This window comes from Girardinichthys multiradiatus, chromosome 21 (genome assembly GCF_021462225.1).
Source record: "Girardinichthys multiradiatus isolate DD_20200921_A chromosome 21, DD_fGirMul_XY1, whole genome shotgun sequence".
In the NCBI taxonomy this organism is placed as follows: Eukaryota; Metazoa; Chordata; class Actinopteri; order Cyprinodontiformes; family Goodeidae; genus Girardinichthys; species Girardinichthys multiradiatus.
Genome location: NC_061813.1, coordinates 37,887,986 through 37,900,175, shown reverse-complemented (window position 1 = coordinate 37,900,175; position 12,190 = coordinate 37,887,986). Strand labels below are relative to the sequence as shown.

Genomic DNA, 12,190 nt, shown 5'->3' with positions numbered 1-12,190 from the left:
GTGGATTTTAATTTGGGAATGGCCTTATAACCTTTCCCAGATTGATAGACAAGTCCAGTTGCTCCTCTATCTTCATTGCTGATGTCTTTCTGCTGGCTGTTTTGTTAAAACACACCTCTATGCTCCAGAGCAGAAGACTCTTGCTTAGATAGGTGCTCACACTGATGATTAGTATTTGTTAACTTAATTATCATAAAGGAGAGAAAGACATATTTTTTACAAAGTTTTTATTAACAAGAATACAAAAAGTATCTACATTCACATACCACTTAGTGCAGTATGACTGACCACATTGGATTCAAGTAAATCCGCCCAATTTAATTATCAAAAAGCACTTTTTACATCTTTCTTACATCCTTTTTGTGTTTTGGTGTTTCTTTGTCCTGTTTTTTTTTGTTTTTTTCATCTTAAAAGTACTTTTTGTTCTTTTTACATTTGGCACTTATTGCAGGGTTATCGGTGTCCCTGCAGTCCAAATGGTTGGAAGGTTACACCAGATAAAAGCGACATGTATCTCAAACAGGACAGATGGAGCCTCTCCGCTGTCAGACTCCGTTTGGCACGGCGGTGGGATCGGAAATAAAAAAGGCGACTTGGTCGTGTGCTCGTTCCGTGTGCGGATCATCCCCCATCCAGATTTCTGTTGAGATAAGCCTTCATCCTGCCTCATTGCAAGATCTATGGTTAACTTTATGTTTTCAAGAAAAAATCATAATACAAAGAGCTGAAAAATGACAAAAAATATCACAATAAACACATTGAAGACTCACATAGAATACAGCTTTATCTCTTGCATGTGATGAGACTCTTAAAGCATCGAAAGCTCTGGTCTCACAAACAAAAGGTGGCTACACCATGTTTTGTAAGTTACAACATACATAATCGTTTTGAGGTTTCCTCCTATTACGCACAGTGCTGGTTGAAGAACCCGAATAAATTAAAACATAAATACAAAACTTGAAACAAATAAGTAAATTAGGACCAAATACACATCAAAACACTCACTTTCTCGTAGTGTAACAGCACAAACATCTGTCCTGTGGTGCCAGGAGTTTTCATCTCAAGCTCAAACACTTTGAAACGATGGGGCTCTGCCTCTGGCTGGTTCAGAACGGAGGAGGGGGTTGGGAAACATGTGCTTTGAAGCTGTTTCTCCATGAGGCCCCATGAGGCTCAAAAATCCAGCCCGTCTCTGAAGAAGATTTAAAACCAGCTCAGACTGCTCCTGCAGGAATGAAGGCCTTCAAGACCGCTAATAATCCAGCCTTCGGATGTAGAAAACGGGCACATCCCAGCTTTGTCTGTCACTTCTTGTTTGTGTTTTTGCCTTTCTCCTTCTTCTTCTACCACATCGGTGGGGTGTTTGTCTCAAGCACTCCGTACATCTCTGCAAGTTTTTTGAAGCGTGGCCCCCAGTCGTTCAGGTAGTCGTACTCGTGATCTGCATTAGATGTTCCCGACTGCAGTGAGCTTAGGGACTCTGCCACTGAACCTTCTCCTTCGTAGGCGTAGGTCTGCAGGGAGTCGTATGGCGGGGCGCACGGGTCCAGGTCGGCCTCCAGGAGCTTTGCCAGCACGTACCCATGAACGTTGCTGTCCCCACCGCCGCCCACGCCAATGACACACGGCTGAGGGACGTAACGGGACAGGCTCTCAATCTCCGGCATCATGTCTTGCCTCATCTTACCCAGAGGGTGGTGCACCTCTCGGGGGTTCCACATTGCGGCAATGTCAAAAGCCTCTGTGTCCTCCTCACCGCCGCCTTCATCGTCATAGCGCACAATATTCTCGTGCACGTTTTCCTCCTCGTCACAGAGGTAGGGCTTTTTACGATGGGTGCGCAGGGAAAGCATGAGAAGAATCATCACTGTTCAAAAGAAAAATAATTTAGAAGTCAGTATAGAACCTGCTTAAACTAATATACCTTGCAAGAGCATTTGTTTTCCCTTTTAAAATTGTTTGCAGATAAAAGTAGAAGAAAGTGTTGGGTGCATTTTTATTCATCGTCCCTGGGTCAACCCTGTAGAAGCACCTCGCACTGCAAGTACAGCTGTGTGACTTCAGGACTATGTCTCTGCCCGATTTATGACTCTAAAAACTAAAATTGCCCATTCTTCTCTCCAAAACAGGTCAAGCTAAGAGAGATTGGATAGTGAGCATCTGTGAACAGCAATTTCCAAGCCTTGTCATAAATTCTCTGTTTATTTTAGTCTAGACTTTGACTGGGCCATCCTAACACCTGAATGTGGTTTGATCTGAACCATTAAATGTAGTTCTGGCTGTATATTTAGGGTCGTTGTCCTGCTGGAAAGTGAACCTCTGTCACAGGCTCAAGTCTCTTGGAGCCTCCAACAGCTTTTCTTCCAAGGCTTTCCTGTATTTAGCTCCATTCATTTTCCCATCAGCTCTAACCTCTGGTTTCATCTTCCACGTTTGCTGTCTCTCCCTCATGATTTGTGACAATCAGCTAGTGGGATTTCATATGGCTTTCTTTAATAATAGCTTTCTTCGTGCAACTCTTCCATAAAGTCTATGTTGTTGTATCACACAATTAATAGTTGTTCTGTCAGCAAATTCTCTTGGCTAAGCTGTGAATCTCTGTAGCTCCTCCAGAGTTACCAAAGTCTTCTTGGTTGCATCTCAGATACATGCCCTCCTTGTCTGGGCTCTTTGTAGGTTTGCCATTGTACCATATTCAGATGAACAGAACTTTGTGAGATGTTCAAAGCTTGAGATGTTGTTTTAAAACCTAACCCTGCTTTAAACTTCTTCACAACGTTCTCCCTGATCTGTCAGCTGTGTTCCTGTTTACTAATTAGATGACCTTTGAAGGCAGTTGATTTGCAACTGATGTTTTTGTTAAAAAGCCTCAAATGTGTGATGTAATGACCTATAGGGAGAGATAAAGTGACTACGGGACATTTTGTGCTAATGATCACCAGATGCTTCACTGGGGAGAGGAAGGATATTTAATCCAGTAATGATGCCGTCAAGCAGGGAGATGACTCCTGCACCAACCTGTTATTCACTCATCTGTTTGGTTTTATCATAATCTCTAAGGTTATTTTTGATCTGTCAACAATCTGGAGAACTGACTATTAGTTTAGAGATGGTATCAGAAACATTTTAAAAAGAACCTTTTGCTCTTTAGAGGTAATTTAACATAAGCAGCTTAATGTTAAGGAAGGATTTCATTTTCCATTATTAGGAAACTGTCCCATATTTACTTTAATACATTTTTTCAAGGAAATCAGGTGAGTCTGACCTTTATCTTTTGCACAACATTGCAGCGACAAGTCATTACTAACCAAGTAGAACGAAGATGCAGGCCAGTATAGCAATGAGCGCTCCTTTGCTGAGGCTGGCAGGCAGGCTGTAGGCCTCGGCGTTGCACGACATGACGTTACCCTCTTGGTCGCAACTGCACACCCGAATGGTCAGAGTGCTGGTACTGGTCTGCATCGGCTGCTCTCCATCAGACACGAAGATGGGCAGGTAGAAGATGATTTGGTCCTGCTGCGACCAGCCTCCGCGGCGCGTCAGGATCCATGCCGTGTTGTCTGGAAAAATCAGAGATAAGTTGAGCTCGAACTGCTGCTGCTTTTAGAATACTGTGTTTAAGTCTTAGTCCAGCATTCGGTTGTTTATGTTTTCCTTCCAGTCAGTCACACTTTTTTCTATGTTTTTAAAACAGTCTTTCAAGGTTTTTAGAGGTGGATTAAGACTTCTGCACAATAATGTAGCATTTGTGGTAAGGAGCTCAGAGTCCAGGGAAACTGTTTTAAAGTGAAAAAGCTGTGAATCTGTGGGGATGAAGTATATGCAGCAGTTCAAAGTAAGGAGTCACAGATGGTTATTCAAGGACATTATAACTGAATATTTAAGAGCTTGACTTCCAGTCTTCACAGTAGATGCACCTTATTTCTGGTCACAGCAGAGTTACTGGGAAAACATACTTCTAAGATGCTCATTCTGCCGCTGATTAAAGAGTAGATTAGAAAATATATTAGTTTTTGGTATTTTATTACAGAAGGAATTGAATCTATAAAACTAATTTCATACTGATTTTGACAGAAAACTAAAGTGAGTTACTCATTTCTTTTTTTACAGGATGGTGTCAAAACTAAACACTGAAACTGCTTTTAAGTTAAAATGTTTAGTTATCACTTTATCCCAAGGCAAGAAGTAAGAATACATTTGATTTTTGTTTCTTTTTATTTCAATCTCTGGATAAATAGTTTTGGCAGCTGGGATAAATCATCCTAAAAAAATCCAGTTCAAACCACCAAGAATGATGAAACTGTATAATTATGACTATTTGACATGTAGTCTTAACAGTTTCTAACAATGACTCAGCATAAATATAAATATTTTTGTTTAGAGGTGTTTGGTATTGTTGAGTTTGGGATCTTATGTGTCATGAGTTCTGTTAGTTCAGCAAACAGTGGGGAGTTGAGGGAGAGCCACCCAGCTGAAAAACAAAACGTTGAACTGCTGCACCATGTGGGGGCTGGGTTTGTCCTCCACTCACAGACAGTTGCTATCAGCTCCATGAAGCTAACTCCGCCACACTCAGTGTGTCAGATCATCTACCTTGGTTGTCTCTTAGCGTGAAGTTGGGGTTGTTGGCAGCCTCTGGAGCCAAGCTGTAGTAGAAGCGCTGCCCCCCCAGAGGTTCATCTGGATCCACCGCCGTTACGGTCTGGATCAGCTGGAACACGACGACAAATGTAAATAGATTCACCCCATCGAATCATAAACAGAATTCTTACTGGTCTGCATGTGGACCAAATTACCTCCGATACACACATTGTTTTCTAGGTGCGTAACATTTGTCTCTGTACCTGTCCTGCTTTGGCGTTTTCACACACAAACGTCTCCAAGTAATGGTTGAGCGACGGAGGATTGTCGTTTATGTCCAGGACCCTTACAGCCACAGAAACGCTCGCGATCTGCATAGGGTTATCTACAAAGAAAACAAAAAAAAAAAACAACAAAACACAACACAAAGATGCTGTAAGATGTAAGGCGAGATATGTTACTTCTTGAAGACCCAGTTGAGCTCCCTGTTGAACTTGCCTAATCTTCCCCTCATTTACTGCCAGCCTGCAGCACATTACAGCTTCTCACGCTCCCATCACTATTCTATTACTCTTCATTACAGTGAGCAATTTGCATACCTTAACCAACTGTATAATGGGCTATAAAAATACGATTAGAGGGCGGTAACTACTTTCTCAGGTTTCATCCCACGATCGATCAATCAGCAATGTGACTTTGATTCTGGAGGTCAAAGCTCCACAGGGTCTGATAGTGTCCACCTCAGAGTAAGAGCTCTCCACCTACTTTAAACGTCAACATTTCCTTAATTTACTGATGTTTTCTCACAAATAAAAGAATTAAGTTAAATGTCAGTATTTGCTGCTGATTCAAATAGGGTTTTATTAAGGAAAAACTAACATTTTAAAAGGATCTGTTAATTCGCTGGTTGCTGTGGTGATTCCCGCTTTTTCTGAGGCGCAGTGGGGAGGCGGAGCTACAGTATATTTATTTTCAACGGGAATTTAGGCCAAAAACAAACAGTAGTAGTGGAAAAACTATTTGTGGCATCAAAAACATTTTAAACCAGCTGGTGAGTAGCAAAGTTTACTAAGAGCCTGAAATTATTTTATTCAAGGGGCCACTGAGCTAGCGGGCTACACCAATATAAAGTGCCAATTTGATTTTCTTTTAAAAAATGCATCCAGCAGTGCTTTGGAAAAGTGTTTTTAACCCCTGACCTTTTCTACATTTTGTCTCTTTCCAGCCACAAACATCAACTTACTTTTAAGGGGTTTTATTTGATAGACCAACACAAAGAGATGTGTAACTAAAGCCAAAGGAAAATAATACATGGTTTTCAAGTGTTTTTACAAATTACAATTAAATAATGTGGTGTATATTTAAATATACAATATTTTGCTCCTTTTAATGCAGTCGCAGTTTCAAATCTTTTGGGGTATATCTCCACCAGCTTTCTCTTTGTAAAACTGCTTAGGTTCAGTTAGACTGGACGGAGACAATCCGAACAACTGCTTTCAAGATTCTCAGTTCGATTTAGTTCTGGACTTTGACTGGGCCATTCTACCACGTAAATATACTTTGTTGTAAACCCTCCCATCGTAGCCCCAGCTGTATGTTTTTCTTCCAGGTTTGTCCTGGATTTAGCTCCATCCATCTTTTCCATCAATTCTGACCAACTCCCTTGTCCCTATTGGAAGAAAGTATCCCACAGGAGGATGCTGCCACCACCATGTTTCATAGTGGAGATGGTGTGGTCATGGTGATGTGTAGTGCTAGTTTTTGTCCACATGTTAACCATAAACTTCAAAGTTGGTCTCCTCTAACCAGAGTACCCTCCTTTACATGTTTGCTGTGTTCCCTTAATGGCTTGTGCCAAACTGCAACCAGGAACTCAATATGACTTTCTTTTAACCGTGGCTTTTTTCTTCCATGTCAAGATTATTGGAGTCTACAAATATTATTCTGTCAGCTGAGTATACAATTATTCACAGGTTTTTTGTTATGTCACATAAAATCCCAATAAAATATATAGATGTTTTTGGTTGTAATGTGTAAAACTTAAAGGGGGTTGAATAATTTAGCAGGGCACTGTATGTGAAACTGATGTTTTTGTTTGAAATGCATCAAAAATTTAAATGTATGAGTTATAAGTGAAATGCTGGTGTTCCGCTTGGCGTTTAGGTCCTACTCTGTACGCTGCTCCCTAGGGATGTCCTAATGAGACATGGCATCGGTTTTCATAGCTTGCATTAGAGCTGAAACAATTAATCGATTAAAATCGATTATTAAAATAGTTGTCAACTAATTTAGTCATCGATTAGTTGCTTTGTAATCACGTTTTGCCGTATGAGGTGTATTTTTTAACAGCCTGTTACATTTGTGGCCAATGTGTGGCAGTAACGAGCCACCGAACACTGTGATCTACCGTTAGAGCAGTAGAAGAAGAAATCAGCTACTAGTTGGCCTTGTTTTGCATGACGTTCCATGCGACTGAATCTTTACGAACAAACACACGAGTTTAGTGCGAAACACAGTTGCATTGAGCTAGATGGCGGAGCACGAAAAGTTACGGGAGAAAAGGGGAACAAACAGAAGAAAAAACACGAACAAAGACATCGAAAGTATGGGAGCACTTCACCCTAGATGCAGTAAACAGACGAGTGACCTGCAAGATATGCACAAACGGTCTGGCATGGCACGGAAGCATGACGTTTCTACATGAACAAAAAAAAAAAATAAATAACTAAAAGAAACTAAACACGCTAAATACTGTTAATTAATTTAATTCATGTTAATTTAATGTTGCAGACGCGGGCGCTGGTTTGTCAACGACAGTAACGGTAAATAATAATAATAAAAAAAACGATTAATCGATTAATACTAAAAATAATCGACAGATTAATCGATTATAAAAATAATCGTTAGTTGCAGCCCTACTTTGCATATGATATTGTGTCTGCTAATGATATGACGCCTGTTTAACTTGATTTTAAACATTAAAGCAATTATCTTTGGCAATTATTGGCTATATTGTTTTGATCTTTAACATAAAATCCCAATAAAATACATAAACGTTTTTAACTGTGGCAAAATGTGTAAAGTTCAACGGAATGAAAAGTTTTGCAAGAAAAAACGCAATATTCATATATAGAAAATCCTAACTATTAATTTATCTACCTGTCAGATTATTATCTTATTGTTCACAAATAATGACAGAATAATTCAATCAAAACAGAATGTCATTTTTTATGTTGACTTTTGTAAATCAATTAGCTCCCATATTTATCCAGCTCCTGTTAATTCTCACTCTGCCTCTTCATTGTTTCTTCCATCCTGCTACGCTTTGCTTCACCATACCTTCCTACCTCTGCCCTCTTTGTGTCCGCCTCATTTTCAATTAGCCACCAAGCGAGAAATTATTTAATCAGCCGTTTATTCCATTACCACCTCCTTTAATGTGTGTCGAGCAAACAAAGACTAACAGACAAACAAAACCATTGGATTAATGATGAAGGTGACTTGCTCCGTCCATCTGGGAGAGGTCTTCTGGACAGATTTTGTTGTGAGTTATGCAACAGAAATTAGCTACTTCATAAAGCCTTGCCATTAAGAATTGTAATTGTTCAAGTAACAGCTTGATGCTGTTTAGTTTCTGTAAAATGTAAACAATTTCTGCTCAAATCTGACTCAGATATTCTGATTTCAGTGGAATAAAACTGGAATACCGAGACTCTTGTTGTACTCACTCATCTCCATGGCCAGGACTGTGATGTTGTGCCAGCCCACCTCCTCTCGGTCCAGCGAACGCACCGTCATGATCGCCCCGGAAGTGATTTCAATGTAAAAGAATTTGTCAGGGTCACTGGTCCTTTCGATGGAGTACCTGTAAGCACAAGATGACAAATGCAATATGTATCATCACATCAGCACTGAATAAAGTGCACCTCAGCGCGCCTGTAATCCTATCTGAGGGCCACCGGGAACTCGTATCCGATGCTGCATGTGGATGCATGTGTGTGGTCGGGAGATAAGGCGTCAGGCTGGCAGCTCCTTGAGGTGCAGCAAAGAGAAAACGTTCCTGATCGGAGGCTTAATCAGAGTATCCGTTCCCTGTGCCAAACAGACGGCAGGGAAACACAAACCTGCAGAGAGCTGCTTTGGCTCGTCTGCTGTCACCGTAGGCCGTTTTCCAAGAAGAGCTCCTCTCAGTGAGCCGAGTGAAAGCCAGATATAGAGAGGCAGGAGGAGGACGCTGAGGACAACTGAATACAAAAAAGAAAATTATACCTATACTGTTTTCTGTTGAAGAGGATTTTTTTGTCTTTAGGATTTCACTGCAGGTTCTTTGTGAGAGGTGCAGCCTTGAAACTCGGGCTTCGCAATATTACCAAAACATGACGTTGAATTTTAGAATCAGCTGGTGGTATCAAGGACAGTGAAATTCTGTTCAACTGACTATACATCTGTTGTACAGCTTGAATGCATCTCTCTTTAAATATAATAGCCTGCCAAATATTGCAGTAGTTTAATCACACACGGAAAATCCAACCTTTAATTGGAGCGAATTTATTGTCTGCCTCAAAATCCCCAGGGCCACAGTTATTGTCATCTCTGCTGGAAATGTTTTGTTGTACTCCTTTATGCCAATAGGGCAGCAACATACAGAACTATGTGGCAGCATCTGAAGCCATATCTGACCAAAGCACATGCTTCCAGTAGTAATGTGTGTGATGATAGGACAGAAAAGGCTTTTTCCTGCCATGCCTCTCATACAACCAGTCAGCAGAGATGGCATCTAATGGTTGTGATCCAGGTGACTTCAGGAGGCCACTCTTTGCTGTCGTTCTCTAATGGTGAGCTGTGGAGATATTCATCCTCACTTTGCATGGCATCAAGATATATTTGGGTCCTCATCAAGCTTTATTCCTGTTATAGCTGTAAACATGGGCAATATTGGGTGAGCAGCTACGTTCTTCTTGCTGTTTTCTGACCAGCAAACATCTGCCTTACGTGAATGACATTTTCTCATGTCCTCTGAATCTAATATCCCTGTGATCACTGCAACAGTTTCCTACTCTGCTTTATGTAGGACCTAATTGCTGAATTCCCCCTACTATCCCAAGAGGAGTCTAATGAAAAACAAATCATTTTTAACCCTTATTTTTAATACAGCCTGGATTATATTTGCTGTGTTGATACAGTGCTCAGCCTTAATAAATACTCCCACACTTGATTTGTCTTGAGACATTTGAAACAGCATTAAAAGCAGCTTAGAAACAGCTTTTATTGATACTCTGACTTTTAATAGAGATGGAAAGTGAACAGTTAATCTTCATCTCAGATAAATTCAATGTCTTGTAAAAACATTAATGTTGGTTTTTGAGTAATTGAAGCAACGGAGTATCTGTGTGGATGAGGATTTGTTAGCTGACAGAGACAGCCATGATGGGCAGATCCTCTGCAACACTCACCCAGTGTCATGAGGAAGGAGAGAGGCTATGTGTGTGTGTGTGTGTGTGTGTGTGTGGGTGGGTGGGGGGCAAGAAAGCAGGTGTAAAACAGGGTTTCAAATTTATCTGCCAGTCATGCTGCAGGTGGTAAAGGACAGAAAGACGTGAAATGGAAACTGAGGGTTACCTGCTGCTTGTTGTCTATCAACTGTTGTTGACTCCGCAGCTATTTGCTCCTCAGTTTCTGAAAACCCGCTCAATAAGGACCCAAAAGTTTGTTCCTTTTTTCACCAACCTGGCATGAAGGGACCATGATAAAACAGCCTTGTTTGGTCACAAACCCTAAAAATGCTACAACTATAATGTAGCATTTATGCTGCTAAACCCCTATTTAAAAAAAAAAATAATCACGGCCCTGTCAATTAGTGCTGGAGATTACTGTCGATATTTGTTGCTTGAAGTTTAGGAGCCAAAATATGCAAAGCATGTATGACATAAACACTCTTACACTTTGTAATGCCAGATTATAGCAAAGAGATTTCTAGATATTTTTCACATGTGGTTGCATTAAGGTTATAGAGAAATGATAAAAATCTATATTTTTATATGATTGAAGAGGAAATGTCTAATTTAAAATCAAAATATTTACTTTCTTTTACTCTTGAAGCTCATTCAGATTTTTAAAGGAGAACAGAGACAGAGACTACATGTTACTGATTCCCTCAGATGATTAATAACCTAATTAAGAGGTTTTATGTCTAATTAATTTATGAGAGGTGCAGTCTGGACACTGCATCAGTTTTTATAAAGCATTATAAATACATTATGAAGACATGTGGAAGCAGGCTGTGTGGTGCTTACATTTCAAACTGGTCATTCTGATATAAGTTAGTTGCTTTTTATCAGCTCTGCTGCTATATACAGACATGTTTCTCAGCAGATTTCACATTATGAGGCATTGGAGAGGCTTTATTTATGATCAGCTTTAATGAATGTTAAAATGCTGCCCTCTGGTGGTGTAAAGGTAGCATTACATACAATGTATACCCTTATGAATATGAATTTAAGGCCTTGAATTTTTCCCCTATAAGAAAAAACAACTGATTGATAGACATCAAGTCTGGGTAGTTTAAATATACGGATATTAAATTCTGACTTGGAAAATACTTTCTGCTTTAAATATTTTCTGTTTTAAATAGAAATCGGTGGCACCAAGGTCAGTGAGCGGCTTTGATTCCTGCTTTATTAATCTAAGATGAGCTACCTTAGATTTGCATTTCAAAGCATCTTAGGTGCATTTTTCAGAAAAAGTCTTTATATTTGCAAAATGTACAAATTAATTAAAGATTTTCTGCACAAATTAAATTGGCAAAGCAAATTGTCCTTCATATTCATATGATGAGGCAAATTTGTTACATTTGCTGTAAACCTGACATTCAGAAAAACCAAATAAATCCACAAAACGTTTCTAATTTTGGGAAACTAAACATAGACCAACTCCCTTAAACTGAATTTTATTGACAACAACCTGAAATAACACAGAGATGATCTGCTTGGTTTGTAGAACAAAAAGTGTGTGATTTTATTTTTCTTCTTACCTCACTGTGTTGTTGGCAGCATCTGGATCTCGGGCCGACATCGTCTTCACTACCGTCCCGATCTCTGCGTCTTCTGGAAGCTCGACGTAGTACGACGGTGAGTCGAACTGTGGGGGTTCGTCCACGTCCTCCACACTCACATGCACAATGGTGACGTCCTTGAAGGGTCCACGGTGACGGAAGGTCGGGTCCAGGTGGGTGTTGGCTCCCTCCACCTTCAGGGTGTAGCTTGGTTTGTTCTCAAAGTTTAACGGCTGGAGGAGAGATGCAGATAATGTGGATTATGGCCCTGGCTTTACATGTAAGGTACGGAAAGCCAAAATGGCCTTAATTAATAAATGTGCCGCTAATTGAATGGAGTATAAATTAGTGAAAGCTGGTATTAATTCATAATTAAGAGGGTGCAGAACCCACTTAATTTATTGGGTTCTTTTCAATAAAACCATGTATACATTTTCTTAATATTTAAAATGAAAACGTTTGCTTTTTGGAAATAATTTTTTGAGTATTAGATGTTAAATTCATGTTTTATTGCTGTATTTAATAAATATTTGTGAATCAATTTATATTTTTCTAATG

At 39.9% G+C, this 12,190-nt stretch overlaps 1 protein-coding gene and 1 long non-coding RNA gene across 4 annotated transcripts in view; one reads left to right on the top strand and one right to left on the bottom strand.

The window, feature by feature from the left end:
* Positions 1–210: 210 nt before the first annotated feature.
* LOC124858215 (cadherin-20-like) overlaps positions 211–12,190 on the bottom strand; it is a 113,244-nt gene continuing 101,264 nt past the window's right edge. For all 3 annotated transcript variants that reach the window (XM_047350131.1, XM_047350129.1, XM_047350130.1), the window contains 6 exons: positions 11,612–11,865; positions 8,310–8,446; positions 4,845–4,966; positions 4,594–4,711; positions 3,309–3,560; positions 211–1,867 (listed from right to left, as the gene is read on the bottom strand). In XM_047350131.1, the coding sequence (XP_047206087.1) occupies positions 1,344–1,867; positions 3,309–3,560; positions 4,594–4,711; positions 4,845–4,966; positions 8,310–8,446; positions 11,612–11,865 (1,407 nt within the window). In that variant the 3' untranslated portion in view covers positions 211–1,343. The remainder of the gene's footprint in view (positions 1,868–3,308; positions 3,561–4,593; positions 4,712–4,844; positions 4,967–8,309; positions 8,447–11,611; positions 11,866–12,190) is intronic.
* Positions 4,976–11,754, top strand: LOC124858217. The gene is made up of 3 exons (XR_007035775.1): positions 4,976–8,125; positions 8,270–9,416; positions 11,631–11,754. It is a non-coding gene; the product is annotated as an uncharacterized LOC124858217 (long non-coding RNA).